The sequence below is a fragment of the Salmo salar genome, chromosome 21 (genome assembly GCF_965601325.2).
Source record: "Salmo salar chromosome 21, fSalSal1, whole genome shotgun sequence".
Taxonomy (NCBI): Eukaryota; Metazoa; Chordata; class Actinopteri; order Salmoniformes; family Salmonidae; genus Salmo; species Salmo salar.
Genome location: NC_138311.1, coordinates 41,270,001 through 41,292,163, shown reverse-complemented (window position 1 = coordinate 41,292,163; position 22,163 = coordinate 41,270,001). Strand labels below are relative to the sequence as shown.

Sequence of the window (22,163 nt, the reverse complement as noted above, 5' to 3'; positions counted from 1 at the left end):
TAAATCGTTCGTGTCCGACTCATTAAAGAAAAATCTTCGTCCAGTTCGAGGTGAGTAATCGCTGTTCTGATATACAGAAGCTCTTTTCGGTCATAATAGACGGTAGTAGAAACATTTGTATAAAACTTCGCTAGACAAGTTTCTCTAGCCACAAGTATGAACTAGTTAGCTGTGGAGGGCTCATTAAGACGACTGACAACTGACTGAACCCAATCCGTTGGCACCTGGAAATCCGTATAGCCTCTCCCCTTTTTCAGTCACTGACTCTGCCCAGAGATTAGGTTTTGAGCGAGGAGGAGGGGCGAGGGCAAGCGGTAAACCTGCTGAGTAAAACATCTGCTGACACTGCTGTGTGTGTGTGTGTGTGTGTGTGTGTGTGTGTGTGTGTGTGTGTGTGTGTGTGTGTGTGTACACCAATGATTTACAGTGCATTCGAAAATAATTCAATTAAATAGTTTTTTCCCCTCATCAATCTACACACAATACACCATGATGACAAAGCAAAAACAGTTTTTTTTGGGGGAGGGGGCAAAATAAATAAACGAGATGTCACATTTATATAAGTATTCAGACCCTTTACTCAATACTTTTGTTGAAGCACCTTTGGCAGTGATTACAGCCTCTAGTCTTCTTGGGTATGATGCTACAACTTTGGGACACCTGTATTTAGGGAGTTTCTCCCATTCTTCTCTGCACATCCTCTCAAGCTCTGTCAGGTTGGATGGGGAACGTCGCTGCACAGCTACTTTCAGGTCTCTCCAGAGATGTTCGATTGGGTTCATGTCTGGGCTCTGGCTGGGCTACTCAAGGACATTCAGAGACTTGTCCTGAAGCCACTCCTGCGTTGTCTTGGCTGTTTGCTTAGGGCCGTTGTCCGGTTGGAAGGTTAACCTTCGCCCCAGTCTGATGTCTTGAGCGCTTTGGAGCATGTTTTCATCAAGCAGTTCTCTGTACTTTGCTCCATTAATCTATCCCTCGATCCTGACTAGTCTCCCAGTCCCTGCTGCTGAAAAACATCCCCACAGCATGATAGTGCCACCACCATGCCTCACCGTAGGGATGGTGCCAGAAGTGACGCTTTACATTCAGGCCAAAGACTTGGTTTCATCACACCAGAGAATCCTGTTTCTCATGGTCTGAGAGTCCATTAGGTGCCTTTTGGCAAACTCCAAGCGGGCTGTCATGTGACTTTTACTGAGGAGTGGCTTCCGTCTGGTCACTCTACCATAAAGGCCTGATTGGTGGAGTGCAGCAGTAGAGTTGCACATTTTGGGGAATATTCAGAGGTGGAAACTTTCCATGGGAATTAATGGGAATATATGCAAATTAATATTAATACCATTGAAATGTAGATGTTTTTTGCATTGGATATATTTACCATATCATATGGAGACAGAAACATAAACCTTTTACCTTTATCATAAGTAGACATAATTGCAAATGATTAAATCCTTCCAAAAGAAAAAAAAAACAAAACAATTTAGTTACGAATTGAACTTTAATTAAATCAGTTGACTCTTCACATGGTGTAAGGGTCCTGTGTGTAGCTGGTGTAGAGAGTCAGCCGCAGGAGAGCAGAATTGAGTAATCAACGTACTTTACTCAAAAAGACAAATTTACAAAGTAACATCACGAGCCCACAAAGACGGACCGAATTACAATAAACAATCACTCACAAACACAACATGGGGAACAGAGGGTTAAATACTAAACAAGTCATTGTTTGAGTGAAGCCAGGTGTGAAAGACAAAGACAGAACAAATGGAAAAGGAAAGTGGATCGGCGGCGGCTAGAAAGCCGGTGACGTCGACCGCCGAACGCCGCCTGAACAAGGAGAGGGACCGACTTCGGCGGAAGTCGTGACACATGGGATGATTTCACTGAACAACAAAAGAAAGGGAATATTGAATGATTCCCCAATGATCCATTGCATCTCCCAAAAACCTTTTCAACATACATCTGTAAAATGATAGTCTACAAACTAAAGCTTTGGTTGTCTTCATCTCCGGCTTCCATGTCTTTTCCCTGGACCTCCTCAATGTCCACCTCTTGAACATCAGACTCTGAGGCCTCATCTTCACTGTCACTTCCCAACCGTTTTTCAGGATGGCTCGTTGTCAGGCTCCAAAAGCCTCTAATTTACCCGGATGGCGACCAGTTTTTCAACCCTTGTATTGGTCAGCCTGTTGCGTGCTTTGGTGTGTGTTCCAAAACAAGGACCATATGCGCTCTGAGGCGGCTGATGTTGGTGGGATTTGGAGGATGATGGAGGCAACAGGGGAAAGAGCCTCAGATCCACAAAGTCCCTTCCACCAGGTGGCTGATGAGATATGTTGGCACAACTGCTATATTGCATCTCCTTCCCAAAGCCCTTGCTTGAAGTGTACTTTGCCAGACTGCCAAGAACCTTGCCCTCATCCAGGCCACGGTGGCGAGACATGGTAGTGATGACACCATAGGCCTCGTTGATCTCTGCACCAGACAGGATGCTCTTACCAGAATACTTGGGGTCCAACATGTACACTGCGGCGTGTATGGGCTTCAGGCAGAAGTCTTCACGCTTTTTGATATATTTCAGAACTGCAGTTTCCTCTGCTTGGAGCAACAGGGAAGTGGGCAGGGCACTACGGATTTCTTCTCTTACATCTGCAAGCAGAGTCTGAACATAAGACAGGATGGCATTGTCTCCCTCAATCTGTGCAATATAACTGCTATAGGTTTCAGGAGTTTCAGGCTGCTTAGCACTCTCTCTCCCAAATACATCATCCAGGAGGATCCTCTTGATGGGGCTGTCCATATCTGCAGACTGTGATATGGCCATTTCTTGGAGAGACTCCTTCCCCTCCAGGAGACTGTCAAACATGATGACAACATCACCCCAACAGGTGTTTCTGGGCAGCTTCAACGTAGTGCTCTTATTCTTTTCACTTTGCTTGGTGAGGTAGATTGCTGCTATAACTTGATGACCCCCCACATACCTAACCATTACCGTGGCTCCTTGGCTTGTAGAGTGTATTCATTGTTTTCAGTGCCATGAGTAGCAGATTCAATGCATGAGCAGCACAGCCAAATGGTGTGATGTGACGGTAGGACTCCTCCACTTTAGACCAAGCAGCCTTCATGTTCGCAGCGTTGTCTGTCACCAGTGCAAATACCTGCTGTGGTCCAAGGTCATTGATGACTGCCTTCAGCTCATCTGCAATGTAGAGACCGGTGTGTCTGTTGTCCCTTGTGTCTGTGCTCTGGTTGTGGGGTGGAGATGATGTAGTTAGTTATTCCTTGCCCACGAACATTTGACCACCCATCAGAGATGATTGCAATACAGTCTGCTTACTCTATGATTTGCTTGACCTTCACTTGAACTCTGTTGAACTCTGCATCCAGCAAATGAGTAGATAAAGCATGTCTGGTTGGAGGAGTGTATGCTGGGCGAAGAACATTTAGAAATCTCTTCCAATACACATTGCCTGTGCGCATCAGAGGTGAACCAGTTGCACACACACCTCGAGCAAGACATTCATCAGCATTTCTCTACGTTCCTCCATTGAGTAAAAAAAAACTTCTGATTTCAGGAGGACCATGAGCTGTTGTCTGATTCATCATTTTTACCTTGAATAGAAGTAGAGGGACCTTTGTCAGAGGTTGCTTGTTGTGAGCACTGAGGGAACTTTATGCACTTGGCTAGATGATTCTGCATCTTTGTTGCATTCTTCACGTATGATTTGGCACAGTAGTTGCAAATGTACACAGGTTTTCCTAATACATCAGCTGCAGGGAAATGTCTCCACACATCAGATAGTGCCCGTGGCATTTTCCTGTGAAGATGAGAAATATTTTTGTAAAAAAACAACAAATACAATTCCATGTACAGATAAATAGTTAAGCAGTTAGATTAAACACCTTTGTAAGATAAATGTTTTAAATGTATGGAAACAGGTGAAGTAACACTCCTCAGTTAGCAGGTTCAAGCAAGCTAAAACCCACATGGTAGCAAAAACTAACTACCAGAAATTGTTAACAAATTAGAAATGATTTAAACACACTTTGCTGTAGGTTAGTATTTACTAGTTAACATAAAATCATGTATGTCATCAAAACTTACCAGAAAGCTTGTAGTCTTTGGCTCAGACAAATAGCATCTCATTTGTGTGCAAGATCTTGAGAATCAGCTCTACATGTGATGGAAGAGTGCACTGCACATGTGATGGAAGAATGCACTGTGCATGCAGAGGGTTGCAATTCCATTGAATTGGGGATGGTTCAACACAAATACCTCGAATTGCCTATGTATATCCCACAAAAAAAGGTTCACTGTTATAAGCTAACTTAATGATCAATTTAAATTCCCGGGCTTAACTTCCCATGGAAAATTTCCGTAAATTTACCGGAAGTTTCCGACCCTTTGCAACCCTATGCTCCTTCTGGAAGGTTTTCCCATCTCCACAGAGGAACTCCGGAGCTCTGTCAGAGTGACCATCGGACTCTTGGCCACCTTCCTGACCAAGGCCCTTCTCCCCGATTTGCTCAGTTTGGCCGGGCGGCCAGTTCTAGGAAGAGTCTTGGCGATTCCAAACTTCTTCCATTTAAGAATGATGAAGGCCACTGTGTTCTTGGGGACCTTCAATGCTGCAGACATTTTTTGGTACCCCTTCCCAAGATATATGCCTCGACACAATCCTGTCTGGGAGCTCTATGGACAATTCCTTCGACCTCTTAGCTTGGTTTTTGCACTGACCTGAACTATCAACTGTGGGACCTTATATAGACAGGTGTGTGTCTTCGCAAATCATGTCCAATCAATTGTACCACAGGTGGACTCCAATCAACTTGTAGAAACATCTCGAGGATGATCAATGGAAAAGGGTCTGAATACTTATGTAAATAAGGTATTTCTGTTTTTTTATTTTGTATAAATTTGTTAATGTCTAAACCTGCTATCGCTTTGTCATTATGGGGTATTTTGTGTAGATTGAGGATTTATTTATTTAATATATTTCACAATAAGGCTGTAAGGTAAAAAAAAAAAAAAGCGAAGGGGTCTGAATAGTGTCTGAATGCACTGTACTTCATTGGTTTGTACGTGTGTGAGAAAGTTGTTTGCCATATTGTCAGAGACTAGGCTACCCTCTAACTCAGCTTTTCATTTATACTGCGCTCGTACACCGGTATATTGTCATGGAGGAGCATACTACTTTTTATGCAAAGATGTTTTGCTAACAAACCTGCAAATCCTCTCTATCATCTCATCATATCAGTGTGTTTTTATATAGTGTCGGCGTGTTTGTGTTCGTCATGGGTTTGTTCATGTTCACGTTGCTGAAATGGATCTGGCCTGGAGTGATTGGTCCCATGAGGATCTCGCCAACACCTGCCATCTGTTACATAGAGATAGACATTATAATGATGATTATCTCTTTATGATACCTCTCTACCTCCAGGACATATCTCCCTACTAAACTATGTGGGATGGAGGAGCTGTGGTGAATGTAACCTGTGGATGATAGTGACCTAACAGGCTAGTGTTAGTTCTGTAGGGCCGGCGCTGAGTGTAGCAGCTCAGACAGGACCAGTGGCAGGGCTTATAATAGCTGCAGTAGTGTAGAGGTGTGGAGACAGCCAGGGTTCTCCCCTGGGATATACACACGCAAGTACACACACACTGCTTATCTGGAGTTCCTAATGCCTCACCTGAGATTTGAACACAACTCGGCACTGGGGAATGGCTGAGTCTAGTGCAAATAGGGCACAGGTGTTAAGACGCACAGGCTTTTTTGAGCTTAAGTTCGGGCAGCACTGTCATTCTTTAGATAAGACTACTATGTCCAGTTAACATGATAAATATCAGTGCTATAGATAGGCCTATAGTTATCTCTATGTAGTGCTGCATTTAGCTTAGTGCTGGTTCTATAGCTATTGTCCTCAGCTAGGCTATATAAACTCAGAAAAAAAAAAATGTCCCTTTTTCAAAGATAATTTGTAAAAATCCAAATAACTTCACAGATCTTCATTGTAAAGGGTTTAAACACTGTTTCCCATGCTTGTTCAATGAACCATAAACAATTAATGAACATGCACCTGTGGAATGGTCGTTAAGACACTAACAGCTTACAGATGGTTGGCGATTAAAGTCACAGTTATGAAAAGTTAGGACACTAAAGAGGCCTTTACTGACTCTGGAAAAACACAAAAAGAAAGATGCCCAGGGTCCCTGCTCATCTGTGTGAACGTGCCTTAAGCATGCTGCAAGGAGGCATGAGGAGTGCAGATGTGGCCAGGGCAATAAATTGCAATGTCCGTACTGTGAGACGCCTAAGACAGAGTTACAGGGAGACAGGACGGACAGCTGATCGTCCTCGCAGTTACAGACCACGTGTAACACCTGCACAGGGTCGGTACATCCGAACATTACACCTGCGGGACAGGTACAGGATGGCAACAACAACTGCCGAGTTACACCAGGAACGCACAATCCCTCCATCAGTGCTGAGACTGTCCACAATAGGCTGAGAGAGACTGGACTGAGGGGTTGTAGGCCTGTTGTAAGGCAGGTCCTCACCAGACATCACTGGCAACAACGTCGTCTATGGGCACAAACCCACCGTCGCTGGACCAGACAGGACTGGCAAAAAGTGCTCTTCACTGACGAGTCGCGGTTTTGTCTCACCAGGTGTGATAATCGGATTCGCGTTTATCGTCAAAGGAATGAGCGATACACCAAGGCCTGTATTCTGGAGCGGGATCGATTTGGAGGTGGAGGGTCCGTCATGGTCTGGTGCGGTGTGTCACAGCATCATGGGACTGAGCTTGTTGTCATTGCAGGCAATCGCTACGCTGTGCGTTACAAGGAAGACATCCTCCTCCCTCATGTGGTACCCTTCCTGCAGGCTCATTCTGACATGACCCTCCAGCATGACAATGCCACCAGCAATACTGCTCATTCTGTGTGTGATTTCCTGCAAGACAGGAATGTCAGTGTTCTGCCATGGCCAGCGAAGAGCCCGAATCTCAATCCCATTGAGCACATCTGGGACTTGTTGGATCAGAGGATGAGGGCTATGGCCATTCCCCCCCAGAAATGTTTGAGAACTTGCAGGTGCAGCACTGGCAAATCTGGTGCAGTCCACAAGGAGGAGCTGCACTGCAGTACTTAATGCAGCTGGTGGCCACACCAGATACTGACTGTTACTTTTGATTTTGACCCCCCCCTTTGTTCAGGGACACATTATTCCATTTCTGTTAGTCACATGTCTGTGGAACTTGTTCAGTTTGTCTCAGTTGTTGAATCTTGTTATGTTCAAATAAATGCATTTGACAGTGAGAGGATGTTTCTTTTTTTTGCTGAGTTTAGCTGGAAGAGCAGGCTCTTATTTCACTGTTTTCAATCCAGGAATTCAAGCTTGACTAGAGAGGCAGAAATGGTGCATTGTCTGTGTGAAGTGTACTGGAAATACTGGTGTGTGTGTGCGTTTCGTATATGCATGTTTACAAGTTTTTCCTCGACTCCGCTTTAGAACAGCTAGGCCAATTCCCCCTCAGGCTCCTGAGTACTGCCTGCTGACTAGTCTATCGCTGAGTCACTGTGCTGGGCTTCCAGGAACAACATACAGAGCAGCTGAAGTATAATATTATCAGCATCCCTCACTACCGTGCCGTCCCCAACCACTGGTCGACGATAGGGCTGCACAATTAATCCAATTCACATCGAAATCACAATATTGATGTGCAAGTTCCATATCGTAAGAGATGGCCTAGCCATATCGCAATATTTTGAAACTCCACTCAGCCGCGTGCAGCATACATTTTAATAGTTTACTCTGTTTGTCATCTCGCCCCCTGTCACTCAACCTGCGCAGCTCCCCCTCCTTGCTGTTAGATTCACTCTAAGTTTCCATGAGGTTCTGTTAGGTCAAGTGCTGTCAACACATTGTTCCAAACAAGAACAATGCTGCTTTCCATTTTGCTTCTTAACATAAATCATGTTATTTATATGATTCACCCAAGTGTTTTGATCTATATCGCAAGTCAAATCACAATCTGTAACAATTAGATTTTTTGCACATATCGTGCAGCCCTAGTTTAGAATCAGTCCAGTCAAACCTCTGCTCTGACTCCAACCCCAGCTGGTAAACCTTTGATGTTGTAGTGTAAGGGAGGGAACTTGGGTCAGGCATCCAGACCAATGACGGGGTGTTAGGTAACTACTGTATAGCTCTGCCTCTGGGCTCTGTCTGTCCAGACAGCACAGGCTGGCTGTCTCTTCTCTTCCAGCCACCGCTCAGCCCAGCTGTTCCCCTGACTCATAGAAAATCACTGCAGTGAGGGAGGGAGAGCCCATAGTGTGTGTGTCTGTGCGCTTTCCATGCACTCGTGTGTGTTTGTGTGTGTCTGTGCGAATGAATCTGCAATACACCCATGCCTGTCTGATCTAATATGTCCTTCTACTGTCTCAACAGACAAGGGAGGGAGGAGGTATAGTGTGTCAGGCCACTGGAAGTAAAATAAAAGAGACTGAGCTTTGCCATGATTCAATCTAAGCCTTGTCCAGCCACATCAGATGAGAGCAGAGGGAGAATCCTTATTTTCCATGACTCATGACACAGCGATGAATAGCAGACACGTTTGAGTAAATGAGATGTCCAATACTATCTTCCTGTAGTATTGGAGAACACATCTAGCTGGCTATACCAAACTAGCACTACTGGCTGGGGCCTCTTGCTTTGTGTGGCATGTCTTAATGCCAGGAGGATAGGCATGGGATCATCTAATGTCCCCTTCCTTGTTTATCCACGTCATATAGAGATCTACTGTGTGTAGGACTGTAGGTGCTGCTTGTCATAGAATTTTAGGAGTTGTTCGTCCTCTCAGCCAGCTGATGGCAATGATGCCACTGTATGCTACGAATGGCCACAGAACTGTAGAGAGAGAGATGCAGAGCTGCAGGTTTAATGGGGACGAGGGTCCCACAGGGACTGAGGTGAGCTTATTTTACCAGCGTGTCATCAGACAGGATGGCCACCAGCCTCAGTGTCCTGTAGCCTCTATCTCCGGGTGGAGATCCATACTCTGCTCCTCACTAGTCAGCCAAGGTGAACAAATTACCTGAATGCAGGGAAAGTAGAACAACAGTCCCAGCCAGTCTGCTAGCTTGTCTCAGAACGTCAACATACCCCTGGTGAAAGTCAGTGAGAGGAGCAATATCAGAGAAGGCCATGTTGAAATGAAGTGTAGAGCAGCCATGATGAAAGGAGAAATCCCTACTTTATTTTCAGCCCTGAGCCAGGGGGAGACGGGGGATGCGGTGGGAAGGGAGGGCCTGGGGGGGAGACAGTGTAGCCATCTGTCTGTCTGTAGGGAGTGGGAGGGGTCTGTCTCTCTCTGGGGGTGGAGACTAGCTTGGGCTAGACTGACTGGATGGGTGGATGAATCAGGCTGGAGAGGCCCAGGCAGAGGAAGAGTGAGGAAACACACACACACACACACACACATTGTCAAACACACATTCTCATACACACACACACAAACACACATTCTCATACACACACAGGGAGGGGTGAGGCAGGCAGGGAGGGGTGAGGCAGGCAGGGAGGGGTGAGGCAGGCAGGGAGGGGTGAGGCAGGCAGGGAGGGGTGAGGGAGGGGTGAGGCAGGCAGGGAGGGAGGTTGCACTGCAGCAGCCATCCTCCATCCTCCTCTCCCCATGATGACCAAGTGTGTGTCTTTTGTGGGCTTGTATTACTATCCTAGTGGTTACTGGAAATCCATGAAAGGATAGTAAAAGTAAGTAAAATTCTCCCTCGTGAGGACATTTCCCAGGTCACCACGAGGACAAAGGCTTTTTAAGCTTAGGGGTTAGGTTTAGGGTTCTAAAGGGGGAAGGAGATTCTGGGATGAGTAATTTGTGTCCCATAGAGATAATCAACATTTCCCTCAGAGAAGAGACTGAATGTAGTTGAATTCAGAGCTGCAATTTGGGGCTCTTTGTAATGTTGTCCTCTCCTCTGGACATCCCGTTTTAGTTCTCCAGACCTTTTGTTTTAGGCTTGTCATCAGTTTAAATACTGTAATTCCCTTTCATCTGCATCTGAGAACAAAGGATCAGGATTATGCCCCCAGGGCAGACATGCCTGCTGCTGGTAGTGTTCTAGTAAACCTGAACCAGTCTCCAGCGTGAACTGAGGAAAGGAGAGCTGTTAAAGTTGTGCAGCATATGATACGGAAGCTGTGAAATTGGTTAACACAGGCCGTGTCTGTTGCTGGCTGCTTGGACTATGCAACACTGTTACTTCCTACACTTCTATCACACTCACCAGTAGATGGCAGTGTTCATCAATGCAGCAGGGTTCATTGCGCAGAGTTGTATTTTATTTACAAGATTGAAAGTTTCAAAAATTGCACCATAGCCGGCACAAGCTCAGGTGATGCTTATGTGTTGTTATGGTGTTAGCAGGGCTACTCTCACTAGCTGTTTGTTGAGCAGCTCTCTCACCCCATGACAAGGAAAGCTAACTATTTGGGGGCACAGCGCTTTTACCTTACATCAGCCATGGTTTTTCCCATGGTGACTGGCAACTTTTGAAAATTAGTTTTCTATGGCAGCACTGTACAAAAGGTGTAATAAGTCAATATTACACATGTTTCAGAGCGGCAGCATCATACGTTGTCCTTTTATGAGCAGATAGAGTGATTATATTTCAGTTTACCCTCAACCCTTTGCGAAACTAATTTGCATACTGGACTGAATCAGAAGGAAGAGACATTGTTAGATTGTTTAATGTTGTTAAAAATAGGTGATTTAAGATTATTTATTTCTATGTACTTTTATTTCATATTTTGTCATTTTGTATTTTTGTTTATTCAAAATGTTCTCCTTTTGTGTGTTCCAGGTGGCTTTGCTTGGAATAGACCTTTTATCTGCCCTAGTGACAAGGTTACAGGACCGATTTAGGAACCATGTGGGAACAGGTAAGATTGTGTCATTTTATTTTCTTAAAAAATATAACTTTCTTCATGGTTAAATGAGTTCAAATTAAAAATTGTTTTAGATTTCTAGACAAAATGTCTGACTAAAAAACACTTATATCCCTGCCTTGACTAAACTTCTGAGCTCCATTGGATTTTAACTCACCGTCCACACCTTTAGATAGCAATGCTAACCCTTCCCCTGTCTTCTTCTCTTCTCTCCTCTGTGTGTCCATCCCTCTCGCCTGTGTGTCTTCAGTACTGCCCAGTCTGATAGATCGTCTGGGGGATTCCAAAGACCAAGTCAGAGACCAAGATCAAATCCTGCTGCTGAAGATCATGGAGCAGGCTGCCACCCCACAGGTACGTGTGTACACACACACACACACACACACACACACACACACACACACACACACACACACACACACACCCCACAGGTGGAGTTTTCCTGGGCTAACAAATGTCTTGAGTCAATCCCACAATTCCTTCCCAGTTCCCTGTTGATTCATTCGTGAATCCCAGGTAGGTTTTGATTCCTGACTCAATTGTATGTTAATTGATATGACCTGATCTGTGATGAAAAGCGATTTGATTGTTGACCTGGTACAAATATCCTGTCCTCTCCTCCCTAGTACGTGTGGGACAGAATGCTGGGAGGCTTCAAACACAAGAACAACAGGACCAGAGAGGGAGTGTGCCTTTGTCTCATCTCAACGCTCAACATGTAAGACTGCCTGGCCTCTCAATAACCCATCTATCAATCTGTCTGTCTGTTCTTACCATACAACAGATGGTCATTAGAGCTCTCGGCTGATCTCTTTTACCATTGCTCATGTTTTTCTATCATTCCTTCGTCATACTATCATTCCTTCGTAAGATTCAATATACATTTTTAGATTTCTCCTTTCTAATACTCTGATAGCAATGGAAATGTAGCTGACTGCCAAGAGCATGGGTGAGCCTAGGTTTGATTTAAAATGTGTCAATATTCTCTCATGTGTATCATAGGGAATTTTAAAATTATATTATGGTAAAGTCTTCATTGTCAGGAGTCTATTTGCAGTGATGCTAATGCTTACCTATGACGTCATTGACATGCTTTCTCTCTCTCCCTCTTTGTTCTTCCAGGTACGGAGCCCAAGGCTTAACCCTCAGTAAAATAGTCCCTCACATATGTAATCTACTAGGAGATCCCACCAGTCAGGTGCGTTTGCTGTGTCATGAATCAGTTCATTACACTGCTGGTCAGGGAGGGAGAGAGCTCTAGCACAGATGGACATAAAGGCATTTCTACAGGGACATGAAGCCCCCTAGTGGCAGCCACAGAACAGAACAGTGCTATCTGTTGGGGCATGCAGGGTAATGATTCTGTTCCGTGACTGTTTCAAGATCTGTAAACAAATCATATTAGTGTTAGCGTATACACGTCTGTGAGTGACTGGGAGTTGCATTCTGTCAGTAGATAAAGACATTTTCATATTCTATTGTAGTCCTGTTAGGGTATGTTCTAGATGACCTTTGAACCTCCCCCATGTTGTCCTTAGGTGAGAGACGGAGCTATGGGCTGCCTGGTGGAGATCTACAGACATGTGGGGGAAAGGGTGAGGATGGACCTCAGCAAGAAGGGCCTACCACAGTCACGGTATGATGAACATTCTACGTCTGTCTGTCTGTCTGTCTGTCTGTCTGTCTGTCTGTCTGTCTGTCTGTCTGTCTGTCTGTCTGTCTGTCTGTCTGTCTGTCTGTCTGTCTGTCTGTCTGTCTGTCTGTCTGTCTGTCTGTCTGTCTGTCTGTCTGTCTGTCTGTCTGTCTGTCTGTCTGTCTGTCTGTCTGTCTGTCTGTCTGTCTGTCTGATTCTCTCTGTGCCTCCCTCTCTCACTCCCTCCCTCACTCATCTCTCGCACTCCTCTCACTCCTCTCTCTCTCTCACTCCTTTCTCCTTCTCTCTCTCACTCCCTCCCTCACTCATCTCTCGCACTCCTCTCACTCCTCTCTCTCTCTCACTCCTTTCTCCTTCTCTCTCTCACTCCTCTCTCTCTCTCTCTCACTTCTTTCTCTCTTTCACTCCTCTGGCTAATCTCTCTCTCTCTTTCTTGCTCTCTCTGTCTCAGTTCAAATCAATTTAATTCAAAGGGCTTTGCTGGCATGGGAAACATGTTTACATAGATAATAAACAATAAAAAATGAACAGTTAACATTACACTCAAAGGTTCAAAGGAATATTATGGCTATGTACAGTGTTATAACGATGTGCAAATAGTTAAAGTAACGGATAAATAAATAAACATAAATATGGGTTGTATTTACAATGTTTTGTTCTTCACTTTTCTTGTGGTAACAGGTCACAAATATTGCTGCTATGATGGCACACAGTGGTATTTCACCCTATAGTTTATCAAAATTAGATTTGTTTTCGAATCGTTTGTGGGTCTGTGTCATCTGAAGGAAATATGTGTCTCTAATATGGTCATACATTTGGCAGGAGGTTAGGAAGTGCAGCTCAGTTTCCAACTCATTTTGTTGGCAGTGTGCACATAGCCTGTCTTCTCTTGAGAGCCAGGTCTGTATATACTATGCTCTGTATATACTCAAAGCTTTCCTTAATTTTGGGTCAGTCACAGTGGTCAGGTATTCTCTCTCTCTCTCTCTCTCTCTCTCTCTCGTTAGGCTACAACATTGTGAAGGAGGGGTGTGGTCTAAGGTAAAGGTCCTAAAGGGAATGTAATCACCTGAATGACTCTATTCAGTAGGCCTATACCATTAACATTAAGCAAATATGCAAATATTTCATTCTGAAGTGCACTTTCTCTGATAATTTTAACAGCCTACAGAACACTGTAGACCACAACACTGTAGACCACGACACTGTAGACCAGAACAATGGGAAAGAGGGGTTGGTCTAATGTAAAGGACCTAAAGGGAAGGAAACCACATAGGTTAAATGATCTGTTGTGTCAGTGTTAGATGTGTTTCATTCAAGCTTACTATATAACCCTGATATTGCAAAATCTTTCAAATCAAAGGTGACTTTTTAGAATGAATGTCTTACTTTCTGCAGGGACTTCTATCAACAGTCATTATCTACTGATCTCTCTCCCCTTGCTCTGCCCTCCAGCGTTTAATAAAGAACACTCCACCATCACCACTAGCTAGCCAGCTAGCTATCCGTTCACTGTGGCTGTCAGGCCTCCAATTACCTTTCCCGTGTGAGAAATTAAGACTCATGGGTAATATAACGTTAGCGCTGCTGCACCAGCCTGCCTGTGTCTGTGGCGGGGAGGTGGGGAAGGGATTGAGTGTATGGTAGCCAGCCGTCAGTCTTTATTGTATTCATCCATATACCAATACAGTTCTTATTGGATTAGACCGGCCACTGTACCATGACGCCTTATTGGAGAACAGCTGTTGCAGAATCACGGACGCAGGCCCACGATAGGCTAATCTTGTAACCGGGTCACACCGATTGGCCACACAGGCCTCAGTGATGCTAAGTGATACCACAGTATGCTATTTAAACATGATGGTAGTGGGAGTGACAGAGACAATGGTTATGATGACTCAGCCTGGGCTCTTAACTAATTGTGTGGATGTTTGAGTGGGGCTGGGTCTGGGCAGCAGATTGATTCACTCCCATTTGTCTCTTTGGTTGAGATTTAAAGGGGAATAGCTGTTCCTGGAACCATTCCGACCGGGGCATCTGTCTCTCTGATCGTCCCCCTGTTTAGTTTACTACTGTGCCCCCTGTTTAGTTTGGTTTACTACCATGTCAACAGAAAGCTAACATGCAATGAACTCTGGGAAGAAGGTGGCCCATCCTTGATCTCAGTTTGTCACTATGAACTGTTTTTCACAGTCAGTCTTCCTCTTATATCCCACATTGTTGATCCTTGCATTGCTCCTACCCACTCTTCATTTTTGTAGGTAGTATTACAAAACTATTTCCCAGACCCAAAAGGAAGAGATGACTCTTTATAAAGGGAGCTTGAAGGGGCATGGTTGGAGGAGGGATAAGCTCCTTTGGTCTCCCTTTAGGAGTGCTTCCTCTGCCCATGATTAGATTGGTTCCGGGCCCAGGGCATGGTGGGTGCTGAGGCTCTCTAGTGCCCACCTGTGCCCTCCTCCTGTCTGTAGGAACACTCTTAATCCATTTACTCCAAGAGATCTATGAGCAATTAAAAAGCATTTTGTTATATCCAGTTAAAAACTAACTAAGCCTTCTTATCGATATGTTCAGATCGGAGTTTCCTGCCATTTCCTGCAAGCAGTGTGCTTTGTATTTATTTGATTCAGTGTGTTTTTAACAAAGATTTGAGTACATCAATGTCTACCACAGTAATGCATGTGATTTAAAAAGCCTATGTTGCAAACAGTGTGAGAATGTCATTCAAATTTAGGCAATTTAGCAAACTACCTTCTGTGGGAAAAGGGGTGGGGATATTGGCTTAGGACTGTACTATATTTGAACAGAAAGAGAGAAGCAGATGCAAATGTTGTAAAATTTCATTAGAATGAAAAAGGTTTAGCTGACAGCTTCTAGTTTTGGCCTCATTTCCAAGTCAAAGTGGCTCAATAGAAATCTGGAGGGATTAAATCTACACAGCCTTTTCACTAACTGACACCAAATAAGTACCTGCCTCATTTGATCAGTGTAAAGGCGCCCGCATGCTTCCCATCCGTAACAGTTTGTGCATATGTTATGAGGACATTTTATGATGATGTTGTTCGTTTTGGTCTTCGGCAAGGTTTTTTTCAGCTGTTTGTGCACACAAAAAAATCTTGAGGCAAGCCGAAGTTCGGAGCCGAAGTCTACACCCCTTCATTAGTCATTGGTCAACAGTAGGGATCCTTAAATGAAGTGTTTGTTGTCATTCAATGATAGACTACTCATTTTACTGCACCAAACATCTTAGTTAGATGTAAAATTGCGCAACTAAGATCTCTGCAGAAACGTAAAAATCAATGATATATTTAGATTAATACAGACTATTTTCAGGAAGTGTATATTGGCAAAGTGTCTCAAGATGGACAAACGGTACTTAGTCCTGCCTGAGCTTTTTCAATTTGAGAATACATGAGCTGGTTAAAATATTTCAGGGAAATTATTTCTAAAGCTGGATCAATGTTCCACAAGATCACGATGATAACAGAACCGAATATAATAACATAGCATAGAAGGCCTATAATGTTACTCTTATGCCAAAAACACCTCATTTCAAAAGATTTTTGGGGGGATGGTTAGATGAAGCTGAATAGTGGCATTTCTTTTCTCATGCGGCCAAAACTCAATCAAATGTTATTTATCACATTCGGTAAACACAACAGTGAAATGCTTGCTTATGAACCTTTCGCAATGATGCAGAGTTTAGAAAATAATAATATAAAATACTAACTAACACGAGGAATAAAATAAAATACGCAAAACTTGGAGCTATATACAGGGAGTACCAGTACCATATCAATGTGCAAGGGTATGAGGTAATTGAGGTACAGTGAGGGGGAAAAAGTATTTGATCCCCTGCTGATTTTGTACGTTTTCACACTGACAAAGAAATGATCAGTCTATAATTTTAATGGTAGGTTTATTTGAACAGTGAGAGACAGAACAACAACAAAAATATCCAGAAAAACGCATGTCAAAAATGTTATAAATTGATTTGCATTTTAATGATGGAAATAAGTATTTGACCCCCTCTCAATCAGAAAGATTTCTGGCTCCCAGGTGTCTTTTATACAGGTAACGAGCTGAGATTAGGAGCACACTCTTAAAGGGAGTGCTCCTAATCTCAGTTTGTTACCTGTATAAAAGACACCTGTCCATAGAAGCAATCAATATAAAATAAAGAACAGAGCAGCAGCAGCAAATAATGAGTGTAAATGTGTGTGTATACAGTTGAAATCGGGAGTTTACATACACTTAGGTTGAAGTCATTAAAACTCATTTTTCAACCACTCCACAAATTTCTTGTTAACAAACTATAGTTTTGGAAAGTTGGTTAGGACATCTACTTTGTGCATGACACAAGTAATTTTTCCAACTATTGTTTACAGACAGATTATTTCACTTACAATTCACTGTATCACAATTTCAGAAGTTTACATACACTAAGTTGACTGCCTTTAAATAGCTTGGAAAATTCCAGAAAATGTTGTCATGGCTTTAGCAACTTCTGATAACTTTTCATAATTTGAGTCAATTGGGGGTGTACCTGTGGATGTATTTCAAGGCCTACCTTCAAGTGCCTCTTTGCTTGACATCATGGGAAAATCAAAAGAAATCAGCCAAGACCTCAGACAAAACATTGTAGTCTGGTCTGGTTCATCCTTGGGAGCAATTTCCAAATGCCTGAAGGTACCACGTTCATCTGTACAAACAATAGTACGCAAGTATAAACACCATGGGACCACGCAGCCGTCATACCGCTCAGGAAGGAGACGCGTTCTGTGTCCTAGAGATGAACGTACTTTGGTGCGAAAAGTGCAAATCAATCCTAGAACAACAGCAAAGGACCTTGTGAAGATGCTGGAGGAAATGGGTACAAAAGTATCTATAGCCACAGTAAAACGAGTCCTATATCGACATAACCTTCCCACGGGGGACCAGTACGGGGGAGAAAAATGTATGAAATGTATGCATACACTACTGTAAGTCGCTCTGGATAAGAGCGTCTGCTAAATGACTAAAATGTAAAAAAAAATAACCTGAAAGGCCGCTCCGCAAGGAAGAAGCCACTGCTCCAAAACCGCCATAAAAAAACAGATTACGGTTTGCAACTGCACATGGGGACAAAGATTGTACTTTTTTGAGAAATGTCCTCTGGTCTGATGAAACAAAAATAGAACTGTTTGGCCATAATGACCATTGTTATGTTTGGAGGAAAAAGGGGGAGGCTTGCAAGCCGAAGAACACCATCCCAACCGTGAAGCACGGGGTGGCAGCATCATGTTGTGGGGGTGCTTTGCTGCAGGAGGGATGGTGCACTTCACAAAATTGATGGCATCATGAGGTAGGAAAAATATGTGGACATATTGATGCAACATCTCAGGCCTACAAACCTGACTCAGTTACACCAGCTCTGTCAGGAGTAATGGGCCAAAATTCACCCAACTTATTGTGGGAAGCTTGTGGAAGGCTACCCTAAACGTTTGACCCAAGTTAAAAAATGTAAAGGCAATGCTACCGAATACTAATTGAGTGTATGTAAATGTCTGACCCACTGGGAATGTGATGAAAGAAATAAAAGCTGAAATAAATCATTCTCTCTGCTATTATTCTGACATGTCACATTCTTAAAATAAGGTGGTGATCCTAATGCTAAAACAGGGAATTTTTACTAGGATTACATGTCAGGAATTGTGAAACATTTAAACTCAGTTTATTTGGCTAAGGTGTATGTAAACTTCCCACTTTAACTGTATATGTGTGTTTGTGTTGTGTCGGTTTGTGTGTGTGTGTGTGTGTGTGTGTGTGTGTGTGTGTGTATATATGGTCTGTAAATAAAGTCTAGTGAGTGCTTAGAGTCAGTGCAAGATAGTCAGTGTCAATAGAGCTGATGCTCTGGTACCGTTTGTCGGACGGTAGCAGAGTTGACATTCAATTGCTTGGGTGGCTGGGGTCTTTGCCAATTTTTTTAGCCTTCCTGTGAGACCGCCTGATATAGAGGTCCTGGATGGCAGGGAGCTCGGCCCCAGTAATGTACTGGGCTGTCCGCACCACCCTTTGTAGCGCTTTGCGGTCAAGTGGTGAGGCAGCTTGTCAAGTTGCTCTCTGATGCAGCTGTAGAACTTTTTGAGGATCTGAGGGCCCATGACAAATCTTTTCAGCCTCTTTAGGGGGAAGAGGTGCTGCCGTGCCCTCTTCACGACTGTGCGGGTGCGTGTGGACCATGTTAAGTGATGCGTGCCACTAGGCAGGATATATGCTTTGATTGAAACGAAAAACAAGAAAAGCTAATAGAGCACCATCTGCTCTAATTCACTCACGAAACAGTAATTCCAGAAGATCTAAACGCATATTCCCATGAAACTGATTGACATAAATGATTGTCATGCAGACGCAGTTTGGACATTTCACCTCTACAACCTGAAGAATTATCATTCACGACTGACAGTGATGGCCTGTTTTGAAATTAAATATGGCTAATTTGGTGTTTTGAAAGTATTACAAATATAACATTTTCTTGAGACAATGTGTGGGCATAGGGCAAATGTTGCAATTGGAGGATGTTTTTTATGCATGTTCTATAATAATATTCTGTCGGTACAAATTTCATTTGAGATATTATGACCTAAACCGTAGCACTACACCACTAGGGTGACTTGGAGGAAATTGTATTCGGTATTACATTCTATCAGTCCTGCCTTTTAGGTTTTCCCTCCACATTCTTTGGGCCAAGGTCGTTCCAAACGCTCATTCTACCTATTAAATGCTCATCTGCCAGTTTTATGTGGTCAAGTTTGGCTCTCTGTTCTTCTGAACAGGCCAGAGGGAAATGTTCTCTCTGACAGGTACAGATCCATAACGTCAGTGAGAAGGTTATTCACCTTCCTGTTTCTTTTTCACTTTTCTGACCTGTTTTCTCTCTTTCCTCTTCTCTTCCTTCCTTTCCTTTCCTCTTCTCTTAGTTTTGTTTTATTCCTCTGCAGGTTGAATATAACCTTCTGTTCCTCTCCTCTGCAGGTTGAATATAACCTTCTGTTCCTCTCCTCTGCAGGTTGAATATGACCTTCTGTTCCTCTCCTCTCCTCTGCAGGTTGAATATAACCTTCTGTTCCTCTCCTCTGCAGGTTGAATATAACCTTCTGTTCCTCTCCTTTCCTCTGCAGGTTGAATATAACCTTCTGTTCCTCTCCTTTGCAGGTTGAATATAACCTTCTGTTCCTCTCCTCTGCAGGTTGAATATAACCTTCTGTTCCTCTCCTCTGCAGGTTGAATATAACCTTCTGTTCCTCTCCTCTGCAGGTTGAATATAACCTTCTGTTCCTCTCCTTTCCACTGCAGGTTGAATATAACCTTCTGTTCCTCTCCTCTCCTCTGTAGGTTGAATATAACCTTCTGTTCCTCTCCTCTCCGCTGTAGGTTGAATATAACCTTCTGTTCCTCTCCTTCCTCTGCAGGTTGAATATAACCTTCTGTTCCTCTCCTTTCCACTGCAGGTTGAATATAACCTTCTGTTCCTCTCCTCTCCTCTGCAGGTTGAATATAACCTTCTGTTCCTCTCCTCTGCAGGTTGAATATAACCTTCTGTTCCTCTCCTTTCCACTGCAGGTTGAATATAACCTTCTGTTCCTCTCCTCTCCTCTGCAGGTTGAATATAACCTTCTGTTCCTCTCCTCTGCAGGTTGAATATAACCTTCTGTTCCTCTCCTCTCCTCTGCAGGTTGAATATAACCTTCTGTTCCTCTCCTCTGCAGGTTGAATATAACCTTCTGTTCCTCTCCTCTGCAGGTTGAATATAACCTTCTGTTCCTCTCCTCTGCAGGTTGAATATAACCTTCTGTTCCTCTCCACTGCAGGTTGAATATAACCTTCTGTTCCTCTCCTCTCCTCTGCAGGTTGAATATAACCTTCTGTTCCTTTCCTCTGCAGGTTGAATATAACCTTCTGTTCCTCTCCTCTCTTCTGCAGGTTGAATGTAACCTTCTGTTCCTCTCCTCTCTTCTGCAGGTTGAATATAACCTTCTGTTCCTCTCCTCTGCAGGTTGAATATAACCTTCTGTTCCTCTCCTCTCTTCTGCAGGTTGAATATAACCTTCTGTTCCTCTCCTCTGCAGGTTGAATATAACCTTCTGTTCCTCTCCTCTCCTCTGCAGGTTGAATATAACCTTCTGTTCCTCTCCTTTCCTCAGCAGGTTGAATATAACCTTCTGTTCCTCTCCTCTGCAGGTTGAATATAACCTTCTGTTCCTCTCCTCTCCTCTGCAGGTTGAATATAACCTTCTGTTCCTCTCCTCTGCAGGTTGAATATAACCTTCTGTTCCTCTCCTCTCCTCTGCAGGTTGAATATAACCTTCTGTTCCTCTCCTCTCCTCTGCAGGTTGAATATAACCTTCTGTTCCTCTCCTCTCCTCTGCAGGTTGAATATAACCTTCTGTTCCTCTCCTCTCTTCTGCAGGTTGAATATAACCTTCTGTTCCTCTCCTTTCCTCTGCAGGTTGAATATAACCTTCTGTTCCTCTCTTCTGCAGGTTGAATATAACCTTCTGTTCCTCTCCTCTGCAGGTTGAATATAACCTTCTGTTCCTCTCCTCTCCTCTGCAGGTTGAATATAACCTTCTGTTCCTCTCCTTTCCTCAGCAGGTTGAATATAACCTTCTGTTCCTCTCCTCTGCAGGTTGAATATAACCTTCTGTTCCTCTCCTCTCCTCTGCAGGTTGAATATAACCTTCTGTTCCTCTCCTCTGCAGGTTGAATATAACCTTCTGTTCCTCTCCTCTCCTCTGCAGGTTGAATATAACCTTCTGTTCCTCTCCTCTCCTCTGCAGGTTGAATATAACCTTCTGTTCCTCTCCTCTGCAGGTTGAATATAACCTTCTGTTCCTCTCCTCTCCTCTGCAGGTTGAATATAACCTTCTGTCCCTCTCCTCTGCAGGTTGAATATAACCTTCTGTTCCTCTCCTCTGCAGGTTGAATATAACCTTCTGTCCCTCTCCTCTGCAGGTTGAATATAACCTTCTGTTCCTCTCCTCTGCAGGTTGAATATAACCTTCTGTTCCTCTCCTCTGCAGGTTGAATATAACCTTCTGTTCCTCTCCTCTGCAGGTTGAATATAACCTTCTGTTCCTCTCCTTTCCTCTGCAGGTTGAATATAACCTTCTGTTCCTCTCCTCTCCTCTGCAGGTTGAATGTAACCTTCTGTTCCTCTCCTCTGCAGGTTGAATATAACCTTCTGTTCCTCTCCTCTCTTCTGCAGGTTGAATGTAACCTTCTGTTCCTCTCCTCTCTTCTGCAGGTTGAATGTAACCTTCTGTTCCTCTCCTCTGCAGGTTGAATATAACCTTCTGTTCCTCTCCTCTGCAGGTTGAATATAACCTTCTGTTCCTCTCCTCTCCTCTGCAGGTTGAATATAACCTTCTGTTCCTCTCCTTTCCTCAGCAGGTTGAATATAACCTTCTGTTCCTCTCCTTTCCTCAGCAGGTTGAATATAACCTTCTGTCCCTCTCCTTTCCTCTGCAGGTTGAATATAACCTTCTGTTCCTCTCCTC

General features: G+C 43.7%; 1 protein-coding gene and 1 non-coding gene across 15 annotated transcripts in view; one reads left to right on the top strand and one right to left on the bottom strand.

The window, feature by feature from the left end:
• Nucleotides 1–22,163, top strand: part of LOC106582358 (CLIP-associating protein 1-B) — a 146,951-nt gene that overhangs the window by 48,979 nt on the left and 75,809 nt on the right. For all 14 annotated transcript variants that reach the window (XM_082967170.1, XM_014165393.3, XM_082967172.1 and 11 more), the window contains exons 3-7: nt 10,883–10,961; nt 11,218–11,321; nt 11,594–11,685; nt 12,090–12,165; nt 12,506–12,603. In XM_082967170.1, the coding sequence (XP_082823296.1) occupies nt 10,883–10,961; nt 11,218–11,321; nt 11,594–11,685; nt 12,090–12,165; nt 12,506–12,603 (449 nt within the window). The remainder of the gene's footprint in view (nt 1–10,882; nt 10,962–11,217; nt 11,322–11,593; nt 11,686–12,089; nt 12,166–12,505; nt 12,604–22,163) is intronic.
• LOC123729617 (U4atac minor spliceosomal RNA) lies at nt 10,378–10,502 on the bottom strand. The gene has a single exon (XR_006761264.1). It is a non-coding gene; the product is annotated as a U4atac minor spliceosomal RNA (small nuclear RNA).